The following is a 14,096-nucleotide window of genomic DNA, read 5'->3' as shown; positions in this document are numbered from 1 at the left end:
CTGTTATCATTTCAAAATGTGGGCCAAGAACAACAAGATGTAACAATTAAGATAAAACAAATGACAGTTACTGGTAACCCCTCCCCACCTACCTTGGCCTCCTCCTCTTGAGCCTTTTTCACAATGGCCTGGAGTTGCAGCTCTCGTTTTAACTCTGCATGCAAGAGCTTTTCCTCCATCATCTTCCTCCGTTGCTCCAACAACTCCTCCTTCCATTTCCTTACCTCCTTTTCCTACAGAAAGTAAAAATAGAGAGCCAGTTGTGACAAAAATAACTGATTAATTTGCTTTTCCATCGTTTTCAGTTTCTACTCTCGCTGTCTACACATTGGGTTACAATGCCAACATCCTGTACATAAATTAAAGAACTGTGCACATGCATTTTTCCAGTTATGGTCCAAGACTCACCTGACATTGGTTTGATGATTTTTTTTTTTTTTTTTAAATTGGGTGGGTTTTAGTTGGAGTTATTAGATATTGATTAATGGCTGGCTTGCACAAAGTCACAAGGTGTGGTGAAAAAAATAAAAATCAAAGTTCCTTTAATTAGTGTTTCCATCTGCTCAGATTTTCACTCACCCTCTCCAAGAGCTTCTGCAGTTTCAGCGTCTTTTCCTCTCGCAATTTGTCCCGGAGCTGCTGAGCCTTGAGCTGTTTCTCTTCATGTTTTTTCTTTGATTCGGCAATAGTCCTGTCAGAAATAGCTTCATAAATCAGTCAACTTTTGGTTACCTCAGCCCACCACTGTTTCAGATTAGCGCTGTCATGCTGAGGGACTTAAACTGGTAATTTAACAGTTAACACAGGGTCAAACACAATACATTGACCTTTAACATTGTCTGTTAGGTTAAATTCTTGTCCAAATATGGTGATGGGGCGACAAATTCGACTGTTCAATTGCACCTCACAAGGCACATGTTATAGAGAGTTTGCGATGAGTAGGGAAAAATTTAAAAAGAAAGAAAGAAACCGCACCTTTTGCGTGACGGTGAGGACAGTTTTTCATGCATGTGGATCCCATGTCCAGGCGGTCTAGCAGGCTCTTCCTCCACCATGTCGCCCCATGAGGTATTCTGACGCCATGCCTCCCTTGCTGCAAAAAGTGGATAAAGAAAATATCTGTGGTGTAAAACATTTTTAACATATTTTAAACTATTTAATTAAGAGCTGATGTGGTAATCCATACCATCATAATCTGCCAACACCTCACTCCACTCCATTATGGGTCCACATCCTCCATCAGTCATGCCAGGCTGAAAGAGTGTAAGAGAAAAAGAAAGTAATGAAGGATGATCTTTAGCGACTGAAATTTGGCACTTGTCTAACCGGGAAGTCATTTTCGTTGTCGGTCTCCAGATCGTTGTTCTCTGCTTGAATCTCTCTGGTCAGTTGCTCTTCTTCTGCAATAGCACTGGCGATTGCTTCCTCGTTGGCCTTCTCCAGTCTGTCAGCGAGCTCCTCTTTCTTAGCCAGGACCTCTGCCATGGACTGAGGCTGAACACAAGGTGAATGCGTGATCATACAAACTATGGCAGAAATGACAGGTTTAGATGGTCTAAATTTGTCCATTGGTGGCTGATTCAGATTTAAAGGAACAGCAAATCAACCTCATTACAGGAACAATACAACAATCACAAGTGTGAAAGCATTCCACTGTCATGCAGGGCACATTTACTGTGAGGATGAAGCGATTGTGGAAGGAGCAAACTACTTTGCAATTTTTACATTTTCCCTGATTTAACTTTCTTTTAACTTGAGCAGTCACCTTATCATGCTGGAGGGGTTTGTGTATCCCAAAGATCCTTAGTGATGTGGGCTTCACGCCTGACGGGATCACCCAATGCAAAAATACGGCTCCAAAACTAAAAATAACTCGAATGGCTTCCCTTGCCCGGACACGGGTCCCCAGGGTCTCCCTCTGGAGCCATGACAGGAGGTGGGGCTCAAAGGTGAGAGCCTGGTGGCCGGGCCTGCATCAATGAGGCTCAGCCAAGGAGAGCACAAAAGGGTAACGCGGGTCCCCCTTCCCATGGGCTCACCACCTCTAGGAGGGGCTATAGGGTTAGGGTGAAGTGTGAGATGGGTGGTGGCCGAAGGGCCTTGGCGATCTGATCCCCAGCTTCAGAAACTGGCTCCAGGGATAAGGAATGCGACGTTTCTGGCAGGAAAGGTGCTCAAGCTGGTGTGTGAGGTTGAGAAGTTAAGATTAGATATAATTGGGCTCACTTCCACATACTCCTTAGGCTCTGGTACCAGTCCTCTTGAGAGGGGTTGGATTCTTTTCCACTCTGGAGTTGCCCATGATAAGAGGAGCCGAGCAGGTGTGGGTATAATAATTATCCCCAACTCCGCATCTGCACGATGGGGTTCACCCCAGTGGATGAGAGGGTAGCCTCCCTCCGCCTTTAGGTGTGGGGACGGGTCATGATTGTTCTTTATGCCTATTAATTCTGATCCACCATCAGAGGATCTAAGGAGGAGGAATCAGTTCACCATCAACATAGTTTGTAGTGGGGATGGGGCACCACTGACCTCGACTCAGGACGTTATGAGTCGGTGAGATTACTTCGAAGATCTCTTCAATTCCACCGACACGCTTTCACATGAGGAAACATAGTCTGGAGTCTCTGAGCCGAACTCTCCCAGCTCTGGGTTTAAGGTCATTGAAGTGGATAAAAAGTGCCTCAGTGGAAAGGCCCCGACGTTGGATAAGATTCACCTTGAGTTCATAAAGGCTCTGAGTGTTGTGGGGCTATTCTGGCTGACACACATGACATGCAGAGATCGAGCACAGAGCCAATGAATTAGCAGATTGGGACGGTATCCCCTTTTTTAAGAAAGGGGACCAGAAAGTGTGTTCATACTACAGTGGCATCACACTCCTCACCCTCCCAGGTAAGGCCTGTTCAGAGCTGGTTGAAAGGAGAGTTCATCGGGAAGTTGCATCTCAGATTCAAGAGAAGCAGTGTGGTTTTTGTCCTGGCCGTGGAACAGTGGACCAGATTTTCAACCCCAGGAGGGTCCTTGAGGGTGTATAGTAGTTTGCCCAATCAATCCACATGTGTTTTGTGGACTTGGAGAAGGCGTTCATCTGTGTCCCTCTTGGGAGTCTTGTGCGGGGTGCTTCGAGAGTATTGGGTACTGAACCCCCTGATATGGGCTATTCAGTCCCTGTACGACCAGTGTCAGTTTGGTTCTAGGGGGGCAGGGGGAGTCAGATTCATTTCCCATGAAGGTTGTACCCAGGCTGCCCTTTGTCAATTATTATTTTCAAAACATAAAGGACAGCATTTCTAAGGGTAGCCGAGGCATAGAGGGGGTCTAGTTTGGTGGCCTCAGTATTGCATCTTCTGCTTTTTTCACTGGAGCGGTTCACAGCCAAGTGTGAAGCAGCTGATTTGAGAATTAGCACCTCTAAATGTGAGATCATCGTCCTCAGTTGGAAAGGGGAGCAGTGCCCTCTCCGGGTCGGGGATGAGATCCTTCCCCAAGTAGAGGAGTTCAAATATCTTGGGATCTTGTTTAAAATCGCGTGAGGAAAGAATGGAACGGGAAAACGACAGGCAGTGCAGTGTCTGCACTGATGCAGTCTTTGAGTCAGTCCATTTGGGTGACGTAAGAGCTCAGTCAAAAGGCAAAGCTCTCTATTTGGCAGTTGATCTACATTTCTACCTTTACCCCTGGTCACGAGTTGTGGGTCGTGACTGGAAAAAAACAAGATCCTGGATAAAAGCTGCCAAAATGTGTTTCCTTTGCAGGGTGTCCAGGCTCTCCCGAAGAGATAGGGTGAGAAGCTCAGTCATCCAGGAGGGACTCACACAGGAGAGGTCTTGCTCCTCCACATTGAGAGGAGCCAGATAAGGTGGCACAGGCACCCATTTAGGTGAGGTGTTCTGGGCAAATCCCACCAGGACTAGATCCGGGAGATGAGCCAGGATACTCTGGAGAGACTACATCTCTTGGCTTGCCTGGGAACCCCTCGGAATCCTCTCGTAAGAGTTGGAGGAAATTGCTGGGGAGAGGCAAGTCTAAACTCCAGCTAAAGCTACTGCCCCCACGACCCGGCCTCAGATAACTGGAAGAAAATGGATGATTGTTGATGTGATGTGAAATCACAGATTTGTTTTAATATAATGCATCGCTTAAGAGGGGCATGCAAATAAATAATACAGGTGATTGTAGCTTACCCAAGAAGGAATAAAAAATAAAAATCATGATTAAGTGTATGAACCACTGTGGATCGATGGTAAACGTTATTAAAACCCAATCTGGAGTATTTCCCTATTACAGGTTTGTGCAATGTATTCGACAAAATGAACTAAACAAAGAATTGGGGATAACAGGACAGTACTTGCTACAAAAAAAAAGGGAAAAAAAAATCTATGGTACTTACAGCTATTCTCCATAGTGAATCATGCTTAAACTACACCACACACAACTATGTTGTCTTGCCGACATATTTGGTCAGGGGAGTTGCTAGATAGACTTTGTTTAGGCGATGACGCACCCGTGGGACCTTCATGGACTCCCCTCTTACCAAGTCCAGGCCCGCCCCTCCCTCTGCTTCGCCATCTATCAGCACTCACAGTGGAAAACTCTGTGGGGTCCAGCACACTCTCCAGTTTCATCGCTGCCATGGGAGTCTCAGCCTGTCGTGGAGCAGATGTGGCCATGCCTTGCGACGCAACCCCCTCAGCCACACCGTCCCCCAAGGCTGACGGTCCACTGAGCCCATCCATCTGGGATCGCTCTAGGGATGAGGCGCGGGCAAGGGCAGGGAGTGGGACTGATAAGGTCGTGTCTGCTGGTGGGGTTGCAGCTGAACAGAGGGTGGGCTCTGGGGCTTGGGAAGGGGTGAGATCAGCTATAGAGGGAGATGCGTCGTCACAGGTTGTGTCCACACAAAGCCCCGAGTCTGGTGCATTCTCTGCTGGGGGCTGCACCGACAGTCACACACACAAGCAGATGCAAGCTCCATTAAAACATGCAATTCACCAGAGCAGTAACAAAAACACAAATCATGCAGGGAATCTCACTATTGACATGCCCTCAACACCCAATTCTGATCCAAATTTGCAGATGAATAAGATTTGGATTTCAAAACCAAAAGATGAATAAACTGTGTGTTAATAGGTGTGAATTGGATGAGTGAAAAAGGATATACAGCCACTGAAAACAATCTAATGACAGCTGTGTGTCTTCATGAGCCCCAAACAAAACAATGTAGTTGATGAAACCATCTCATATTTCTCTACACATCATGAAAAAAAAAATTCTTCTTGTGGTAGATGTACCTCAATTGTATCTCCGCTTACAGGATTTTTAACCAACTCAGGGGGATCCTGGCGTGTAGGGACTTTGTTGTCGGAGTCCAACTCGGTTGCATCCACATGAGTGGGGCACTGGGGGGAGATAGGTGGCTCTGCTTGTGGCGCCACAACTGAATGATGTCTGGTACTGTCTTGCTTAGGAGTGACATGAGTGGCCAAGACTGGACTGACCTTGGCAATCATTGTGGCGGAGCGAGGCTTAGCCGCACGTCCTCGCTGAACAGTTTCCCAGCCTTCTGCATCCTTTTTACCTTAAAATGAAAAAGTCACTACGTCCCATTCTGTTCTTTACTTTTCAGTGCTTAATTGTAGGTTTGTACAGTGAGGGTTGTCTTACTTGGCTTTTCCACTTGAGAGGTCATCAGATGACTAGAACTTTGGGCAGATTGAGTACACTTCACTCGGTCTGCCCAACTGGGGCCCGTAAGGGATAGGCGGGCTGCAGCTAGGGCGGGTGGAGCACCACTGAATAAAATATACATCTCATATATCTTAGTAAATGAATAAAATCCAACAACTCAATGATTAACAAGTGGATTACAATTATTGTTTTTTTGTCAATTTTATCTGGTTAGATCACAGTCCACTGCCAGTCTCAAACAAGACAAAATGTTCGTCAGTTGTAAAACCACAATCAATATCCATATCTGGCAGCTTCTGATTGCAGAGCATTGCCTACACAGAACAAATGTTTCAGCAGTCTTTAACACCTTCATCGACACCTTCAAATGATAAGACCACAGAATTGGACTCGACAAACTCAATTTCAAAATTGAATTTTGAAAATAAACCATACTACACATGCTGCGTTATTCATATACATATATTTGTGAGACAATTTTGGGGCCACCAGTACAATCTAATGAGGTCGACAAGGAGCTCAGGATTTTGCATTTACATTACATGCCTCGAGTTTGATTTATGTCAGACAAGTAGTAATTGAACAATATTGCACAAGTAATTCACTGTGTTGTCTTGAAAACTTAAAGGAAGGAAAGGTAACCAAATTAATAAATATTGGTACTGTACCTCAATCCAATTTTAGAGTACTGTAATTTCTCGAAAATAATGCACAAATGTTTCCAAAAATATTTTCAAAAACTTAATAGGGCGCATTATATCTGGGTATGGATGAAAAATAAAAAATACAATCACATTCTATCGCTCAGAGAGTGAAAGGCCTTACCCAAAGTTAAGGGCGCGCCGTGCACCTGGGGAGGAAACCATTCTCTCTGCTGAGGCGCTTGGGACCACATGACGTCCAGGTGACATCTTACGCAATTCCCAGGCCAAAGAGGTAGGCCTGGAAATTAAAACAAGTGCTTTTGAGCCAATACATAAAATTGTTTGCTACTGAATTCAAAGACAATATACTTGGGAAACATTTAGATGGCATACAGTCAGTCAAATTACACATGCAATGGCTTCTGTGTTCAAAAGAACTGAATAAACTTGTGGCTCTTTTTGAAAGGAATACAAGGCTATTGATCCTTTCTGTTTGAGCCGCAAAGCCAGTGAGCAGACACCAGCACTTTGTGGTCACAGTTTAACCTCAGGAGGATGGGGGGGTTGACAGCAAACAAACAGGAAATGAATGCATTTGAAAGACAAAGAGATCACCTGTTCTGAGCATCAGTTTTCTCTAGCTTCTCCTGAAGCTGGATCCAGTCTATGAGGGCTTTGAAGTCCCGCACATAGTTGTCCAACATCATCAACACTTCCTGGGAAAAAGTAAATAAATACAAATTACAAAAACCCTGAAGAAGATGAGAAAACAGTATGACAAATCAACTGAAAACCAATCCAATATTGCCACCAACAAAAAAAAAAATCTACACACTTAAAAGAGCGAGTAGCTAAGTAACAACCAGACTATGTGCCTCGAGCAAATGCGACCAGTTTGAAAGGAGGACGTTGACATAATTATGTAAATTCCTTGGAAAACTTTGCATAGAAATGCATTTTAACATACACTGCCTGTGGTGCGTCATTTTTCTAGAACACTAGATGGGTTGCACATCTTTACACAAACGAAATACCCATTTATGAGAGTCAAACTGAAAATACATTAAGAGTATGGACTAAATCTGAATATGTTTAAAAACGTCTGGATCCATCCCGCAACTACTAAAACTAATCGTCAAAAACAGACAGCCCTTCTAATCACACAGTCGATTAATGGGTGTTTAGACGTTTGACCGATTGTGTAGAATTATCGTTCAGTTTCGTTCAGTCTCTAGTTAGAAGAACATGAAATCCCGCTACGGAACATTGACCAATCTCCATGCAGACCTTCTTCTCAATGGCACAACTCATCCGGCCATTGTTATTCATCAAAACACTGACATGGAATCAGGAGTTCAGATAATTCGCAAAGTGAACTTGCCAGCACATTAACATTTAATTTAAATAAACGGAAATTTTGAAGAGAAGAACAGTTGAAACCTGGACACAGGAAAGTTGCAGGTGGGCACATACAAGTTCAGGTGTGCAGAACACTGAGGAAGAACAGCGAAGGTACATTTTTGATATGAGAGTGACTCATATCTGCAGTTGGTCTTTCAGATGTCCCACTGGTGTTGGGATGTTGGGACTGGGCACTACTCCCCCAATATGGCCACAACACACCCTTCCCAGTCTCTAATGAAAGCAGACAACTGATGGATGGGGATCGGGAAGGGAGTGATAATTCAGAGTAAAGCTCCACAGTGCTTTTAGTTAATAGACAACTCAGACCAGTGAAAGATGTGTTCAGCAGCAGCTCTGATGATTGGAGCTGGTTAACAAAGACCGCCTCTATAGCTCGCTGCTCATTTGGTAATGAAGGCCGAGCTGGTCCTCTGACGGACGAAGTCCACAGCGAGTGGAGGCATCGTAAAGTGGCTTTTAGCATGTTAACAGGCACACTTACCTAAATACAACCCTCACATAACATTTCATGATGAATGACAACATGTTTAACCTCTGAGAGGGCTTGCCATTAGGTGACTCAATAAAAGCCAGCGGTCCAACCAACGACAGAAAATGAAATTTATTTTTTGTTTACTTCATTTATAGGACAAATTTGTAAAATAAATAAATAAATAAATAAATAAAATAAGTACACTTACAAGTGTACAATTAAATAAAATTTGATGTGCTAGCTTCATCAAAACGTTTACATAGACTAAAACAATAATGGCCAGTTTTTTTACATGACGAGTGATGTTAATTTGACAACTAAAGTAAGAGTTGGCAGCATCACATCATCACATTAAAGCATTACTGTTCAGCAAAATGTATGCTAAAGCTATCATGCTGGGTATCGTTATATACTACCTGATAAATTATCTGGTAGGTGTAGCTAACATGATTTGACTGTAAAATTTTACCCAATCTCTAAAGACCAAATTCACAGAACACACAATCTCAACTGCACTGTGTCTTCAGAAAAACACGGAGAAGGGCCTGGGTTAAAGATGTGTAAGGCACTGTTAGAGCCCCAGTAAATATCATCATCTTCGTTTTCCAAAATAAAGGTTTATTTGGACGGAATTCTGTGAGTTGTTGTGTGAGAGCAACCCACAACTCCACTGGGGGACTGCAGTACGGGTTGCAGTAAGTGCACTCTCATTCGGAATGACTCCATCATCGATCAAGTTCCAGTGGGCCCAAACTGGGTGGGATGGGGATTATGAGCAGTACCCAGCACCACAGCCATTAGATAGCATTAGTGTGTCGTGAGATGAGGGGGTGAAAAAAAAAAAAAAAAAAACCTAGCTGCCAGATGTCTGACAACATAATGATCACACCACATGGATCATGGCTACAGTCCTGACCACAGACCATCACCAGAACCAACAACCATGCTCGGCATCATGCAGCATGGCAGAGAAATCAAAGTTAGGAAGGGCTAATCAGCCATTCGCGAGGTCGCACAAAAACCAAACGCACAAAATCAGCTAAAAAAAATGGGTTACGGGTACAGCAATATTCAACAAAAGAACTGAATAACCACATCATCAGAAAAAGCCAGATGCTCAAGAAAACACACGTATGTTGTTTACAACCCGTCATCAATATTCAGAGCAGGCTGCCAAGAGGGTGCCCTGTGATAATTCTTTCAGCAGTGTGGGGCTCTGATGAAAAGCAAAAGAAGAATGGAGCTTCTATTTAGATGTCAATGTCTCCCTCTAGTGTTCTCACCAACAACAAGCCGATGATGAGCACAACCACAAAAAGTAGGTTTTAGTTTGTATGGTTGTGTCGAGTTGTTTAGGGCTGAGGAATTTTGGGGGAAATGTGCTGACCTTGCATTCTACGACACTTTGATCGGACTCGCAGGTGACGTAGATCTCATCCACGGCACGCCGCAGGTTGTCAAACAGGAAGGCCCAGTAGCGAGCTCGAAGGTCCACTTTGCGAGGCTGCCGAGCTTTGACAGGGCTCTTCTCCGTCGCCTTGTCCAACAAGGCACCAGCTGTGCTTTTACTCTCCACACCTGTATTCTAAAGAAAGAAAACTGTTGTTGCGGCTCACGCACTACAAGTTTTCTCTTTTTCCAAATGTGATGCAGTGAAGTCTACATATGGCTGTTCAAATGCCAAAAGAGATCGCTTTCACATGTACACTTAACAGCCACCTAGCCACATGTTTTCCCATTGTTGCCATTGGCCTCTTAGCAACACCAATTATGTATTCATCTTTTCATCAATTTTGGCTGGACGGCCACTTCGTGGTAACGCAGACCGCAGCTTGTGCTGTAAAATTTGACTATAAAAATTGCAGGAAAAGCCTACTAGAAAAGTTACTTTATTTAAGGTTAATCAGAGGTACTTCAAATGGTGCCTGCCGACTCCCATATAACGAAATTGAAAGTGATTGGTTGATTCTGAACAAAGTTGTCATTGCTTATTTTTACTACATCCCTCAAAAATATTTCATTATTTTTACAACAAAGTTGTGCAAACCTTAGGTCAATTAATGTTGGAGAAGTTTTTTTTAAAAATTGTCTTAGTAATCATTTCTATAGTAAAAAAAAAAAGGCATGTGAAAAATGTGCAGAAACTTTTTTTTATATCCACTGTATCACAGCTTCAACTGAAATTTATGGCTGAGTTTGAGTTAAAATAACAGAGGACAAGAAAATAGCCATATTTAAACTGGTAGACGGTGCCCTCTGGTGGAGCTGGATCAAGCACCCACCTGCTTCTTATTTCTTTGCTGCCCTGAATGGTTCGTCCTCTGACCTCTTGAGCTACCAGTGGAATGACTTTTGGACTTTCCTGTGCAGAGAAAATGGAAAAGATTTCCTTTAAAACAAAATATTTAACTACAAATGTATCCCAACACACAGTTTGGGGATGGCTGTCATGCATTCAATAAACAAAATGAAACAATGAAAGCCCGATTGGAAGTATACAGTCAACGGTGGAAAATAGTAATAATAATAATAATAATAATACTGTACCACTTTTAACTGCCTAGTTAATTTCTTTTCTTGGGTAGGCCACAATAATGTGTGTTATTTGAATGTTTCTCATAAGCGATGCATTGTATTATAACGAATCTGTGATATCCATCCATCCACTTTATTCCGCTTATCCGAGGTTGCGTCAGAGGGCAGTAGGTATAGCTGGGAAGGCCAGACTTCCCTCTCCCCAGCCACGTCATATACCTCGTCCGGGGGCATCCCCCAGTCCAGCCAAGAGACAGTTTCTCAAGCGTGTCCTGGGTCGCCCTCAGATGCCCCACCCGTCTCATCTGGCTCCTCGCAATGTGGGGGAGCAGTGGCTCTACTCTGAGGCCCTCCCGGATGACTGAGCTTCTCACCATCTCTCTCAGAGAGAGCCCAGACACCTGAAAAACTCATTTCGGCCACTAGTTTCCAGGGATCTTGTTCTTTCAGTCACGACCCACATCTCATGACCATCAGTGAGGGTAGGAACGTAGATCCTGGAGCTGCAAGTGCTAACCACTGCTCCACAAAACTACTTTGGACAGTACCATTCTTCTTTAAACTTTTCAAAACATTTCTAATTTCTTACACGAAGAAGAATGTACCCTAAACGTGGTCTAAATTAACCTACCAAAACTAACTCATACATCCAATGTATCTCCATTAGATGCAAACAAACACAGAGAGTTGCGGATTGAGGAAGTGTGTGGGGGGTTTGTGAGTGGGAGCTGACAAAGAGTGTGTGAACACCAGAGTAAAAGGCCTGTTAAAATAGCATCTTCATGTAATAGCACATTTTGCTTGAGAGGCACTGACCTTCCTCCTCTTTACTCTCCAATGGGACACTCCATGCAATCAAGTTCCGAGCAGCACGGCCCTCTTCGGCGACGATCTTGCGTACTTTGTCGTGACTGTTGGAGCGCTGGAAAGATGCCTGCATGGGAATACAAAACATCATATTTCACTTCATACAGGAACATAGTGGAAAGCAATGTGACTCAAGATAAGGAGAGTCTCACTACAATGTACACTGCAAATATTAAAACTCTTAACAAGAAAATTCATGTATTGTGGATGATATAATTTTTAAACCATGTGTGTCTACTTAGTCAATAATCATTGTCTTGGCGTGACAAACTGATTTATCATTGACCATGCTGAATTTTAATGTTATATGTGGTCAAAACAAATTTGGGGAAAAAAAAAGGTACAATTTTTTAAAGATTATCTGAAAAAGTGACAACTCAAAATTCATTAATGGATCTTACAAAGGCCAATACATAGTACGATGGAGTATTTAAGACTAGGGATCCAATACAGTAATCCTTCGTTTATCACGGAGGTGAGATTCCGTACTGCCCCTGCAGTCGCTGAAATCTGCAAAGTATCAACCACATTTTTTTTTCCTGATACATATTTGTCAATTGTATGACCCTCCCCAGACTTTTATTAATCTTCCCCACACTCCTATTAGCATCTACCATGTTCTTATAAATAACTTTTAAACTATTAAAAATACAGCAATGCAATTTTGTTTGGATGAATTTTCTCTTTTTTAATAGTTCTAGCACTTTAGGCAGTGGCACGTTGGGACGATTCGTTAGATCACCCTCACAGTTTTGAAGACCAAGGTACAAATCCTGGCGCCACCTGTGTTGAGTTTATGCCTCTGTGGGTTGTCTCTGGTTTCCTCCCATATCCCCAAAACATGCAAGGTAGATTGATTGAAGACTTTAAATTGACCGCTGGTGCGACGAGTTGTTTATATGTGCCCTATGATTGACTGGCGACCAGTTCAGAGTGTACCCCACCTCTTGCTCGAAGATAGCATGGATAGGCTCCAGCATGCCCGCAACCCTTGTGAGGATAAGCAACTCAGATAATGGAAAGCAAAGGCCAATATAGAGTCTCCAATTAATGCATGTTTTGGGGATGTGGGAGGAAACGGGAGCATCTGAATAAAACCCACACAGGCACGGGGAGAACATGCAAACGCCACACAAGAGGGACCTGAATTTGAACCTTATCCTCAGAACTGTGAGGTCAGCTGTCTACTGTGCTGCCATTTTCAACATTTGATTTCGAAAGTGAAAAAGGTCAAAGCCAATGTATGAGAGTTTGGAGCATAAAATAACACACATTTTTGCTTGCATGTAAGATCCTGTGTATCTCTAACTTTAATGTAAGCGCAGTGACATGTATGTGGTCTTTGAAACTGTGCAGTACTCTACAAACCTTGTTTTGGATCTCATTAGTTTGATTAAGTGAAGTGGCTTGTGTGTGTTGTATCGCTTTTGCCAGTCTGATGCAACGGTATTGTTTCTATGGTTACCCCTTTATTACAGTGCTAAAACGCAGTGTACTGTAGTGTGGTGTGCGAGCAACGTCCAGAAATCTTTGTGCATGTGTTGGAACTCAAACTGTCTTGTTTGAAAGAAATGTGGGAATTTTTCGAGCGCTGAATACAACCTGCTATTTATTAGTTTTCTCTTCGTGCCATCAAGCTGTTCAAGTTCAATATGTTGCACCGGAACAGAGATGCAACAACTGCTGAGAGCTGGAGTCAGATGCACCATAGTCCAAGAGCATTCAGCGGAAGCAAGACTGTGACAAGAAACAGCTCGAGGCTCGAACCAACCCTTTTTTCACCCAACATGTGTCACGGCTGACCTCCATATTGAGTATGCATCAGTGGCCGTAGAAGCTCTAAGCAAGCAAAATACTGTAACGCAAGTCGGATTTTTTTTTCCCCATCACAATGAATAAACTGGCCGTGTCACATAAGATAATCGCAATCCAAATATTGTCTAAAAGAGAATAAGTGTTGAAGAGAGATAATAAATTTGCTTTTGCGTTATACGTGAAGAAAACAATGATAGAGAGAACTCAATGTGCTCTATTGATAATGAGCTGCTTGATTTCAGTATTCATGTCCACAGTCTTTCATTCAGAGTCCCCTCTCTCAGTCTAATAGCCTCAACCTCCTCTGCATTATTTAATAAATGATCTGATGCGAGCAAAATTGAACACTACCAGAGGGTGCAGGTTTGTATTTTTTGCTATACGCTTGATAACAAACAACAAATGGTGTTGCTAATTAGTCTCAGAAATGCCCGGTGGATCAAAATAATATCTCGTTGTCTTGTCATCAGAAAGAAATTGTCTGCAACTGAGGTGTCATAAAAAGCAATGCAACAATAAACTGTCTATGGCTTGGGGAGGAAGATGGATAAGAAATTAGAGGCGTTGCAACAATTATTCTTCTGGTATAAAGCTATGTTGGTGTCACATCATGCAGAGCCAAAATACACAGATCCTGATACTATATA

At 43.1% G+C, this 14,096-nt stretch overlaps 1 protein-coding gene across 3 annotated transcripts in view; it reads right to left on the bottom strand.

The window, feature by feature from the left end:
* Positions 1-14,096, bottom strand: part of scaper (S-phase cyclin A-associated protein in the ER) — a 66,574-nt gene that overhangs the window by 47,275 nt on the left and 5,203 nt on the right. For 2 of the 3 annotated variants that reach the window (XM_061823730.1, XM_061823728.1), the window contains exons 2-14: positions 11,584-11,701; positions 10,515-10,594; positions 9,620-9,817; positions 6,951-7,051; positions 6,517-6,633; positions 5,668-5,795; positions 5,295-5,581; positions 4,587-4,937; positions 1,327-1,494; positions 1,187-1,253; positions 976-1,093; positions 580-691; positions 93-233 (exon numbers count right to left, since the gene is read on the bottom strand). In XM_061823730.1, coding sequence (XP_061679714.1) covers positions 93-233; positions 580-691; positions 976-1,093; positions 1,187-1,253; positions 1,327-1,494; positions 4,587-4,937; positions 5,295-5,581; positions 5,668-5,795; positions 6,517-6,633; positions 6,951-7,051; positions 9,620-9,817; positions 10,515-10,594; positions 11,584-11,701 — 1,986 coding nt within the window. The remainder of the gene's footprint in view (positions 1-92; positions 234-579; positions 692-975; positions 1,094-1,186; positions 1,254-1,326; positions 1,495-4,586; positions 4,938-5,294; positions 5,582-5,667; positions 5,796-6,516; positions 6,634-6,950; positions 7,052-9,619; positions 9,818-10,514; positions 10,595-11,583; positions 11,702-14,096) is intronic. The other variant, XM_061823729.1, reaches the window with a different exon arrangement.

Source organism: Syngnathoides biaculeatus, chromosome 6 (assembly GCF_019802595.1).
Source record: "Syngnathoides biaculeatus isolate LvHL_M chromosome 6, ASM1980259v1, whole genome shotgun sequence".
NCBI classification, from domain to species: Eukaryota; Metazoa; Chordata; class Actinopteri; order Syngnathiformes; family Syngnathidae; genus Syngnathoides; species Syngnathoides biaculeatus.
The sequence above is the reverse complement of the archived record's forward strand: the minus strand, read 5'-3'. Positions and strand labels throughout refer to the sequence as shown.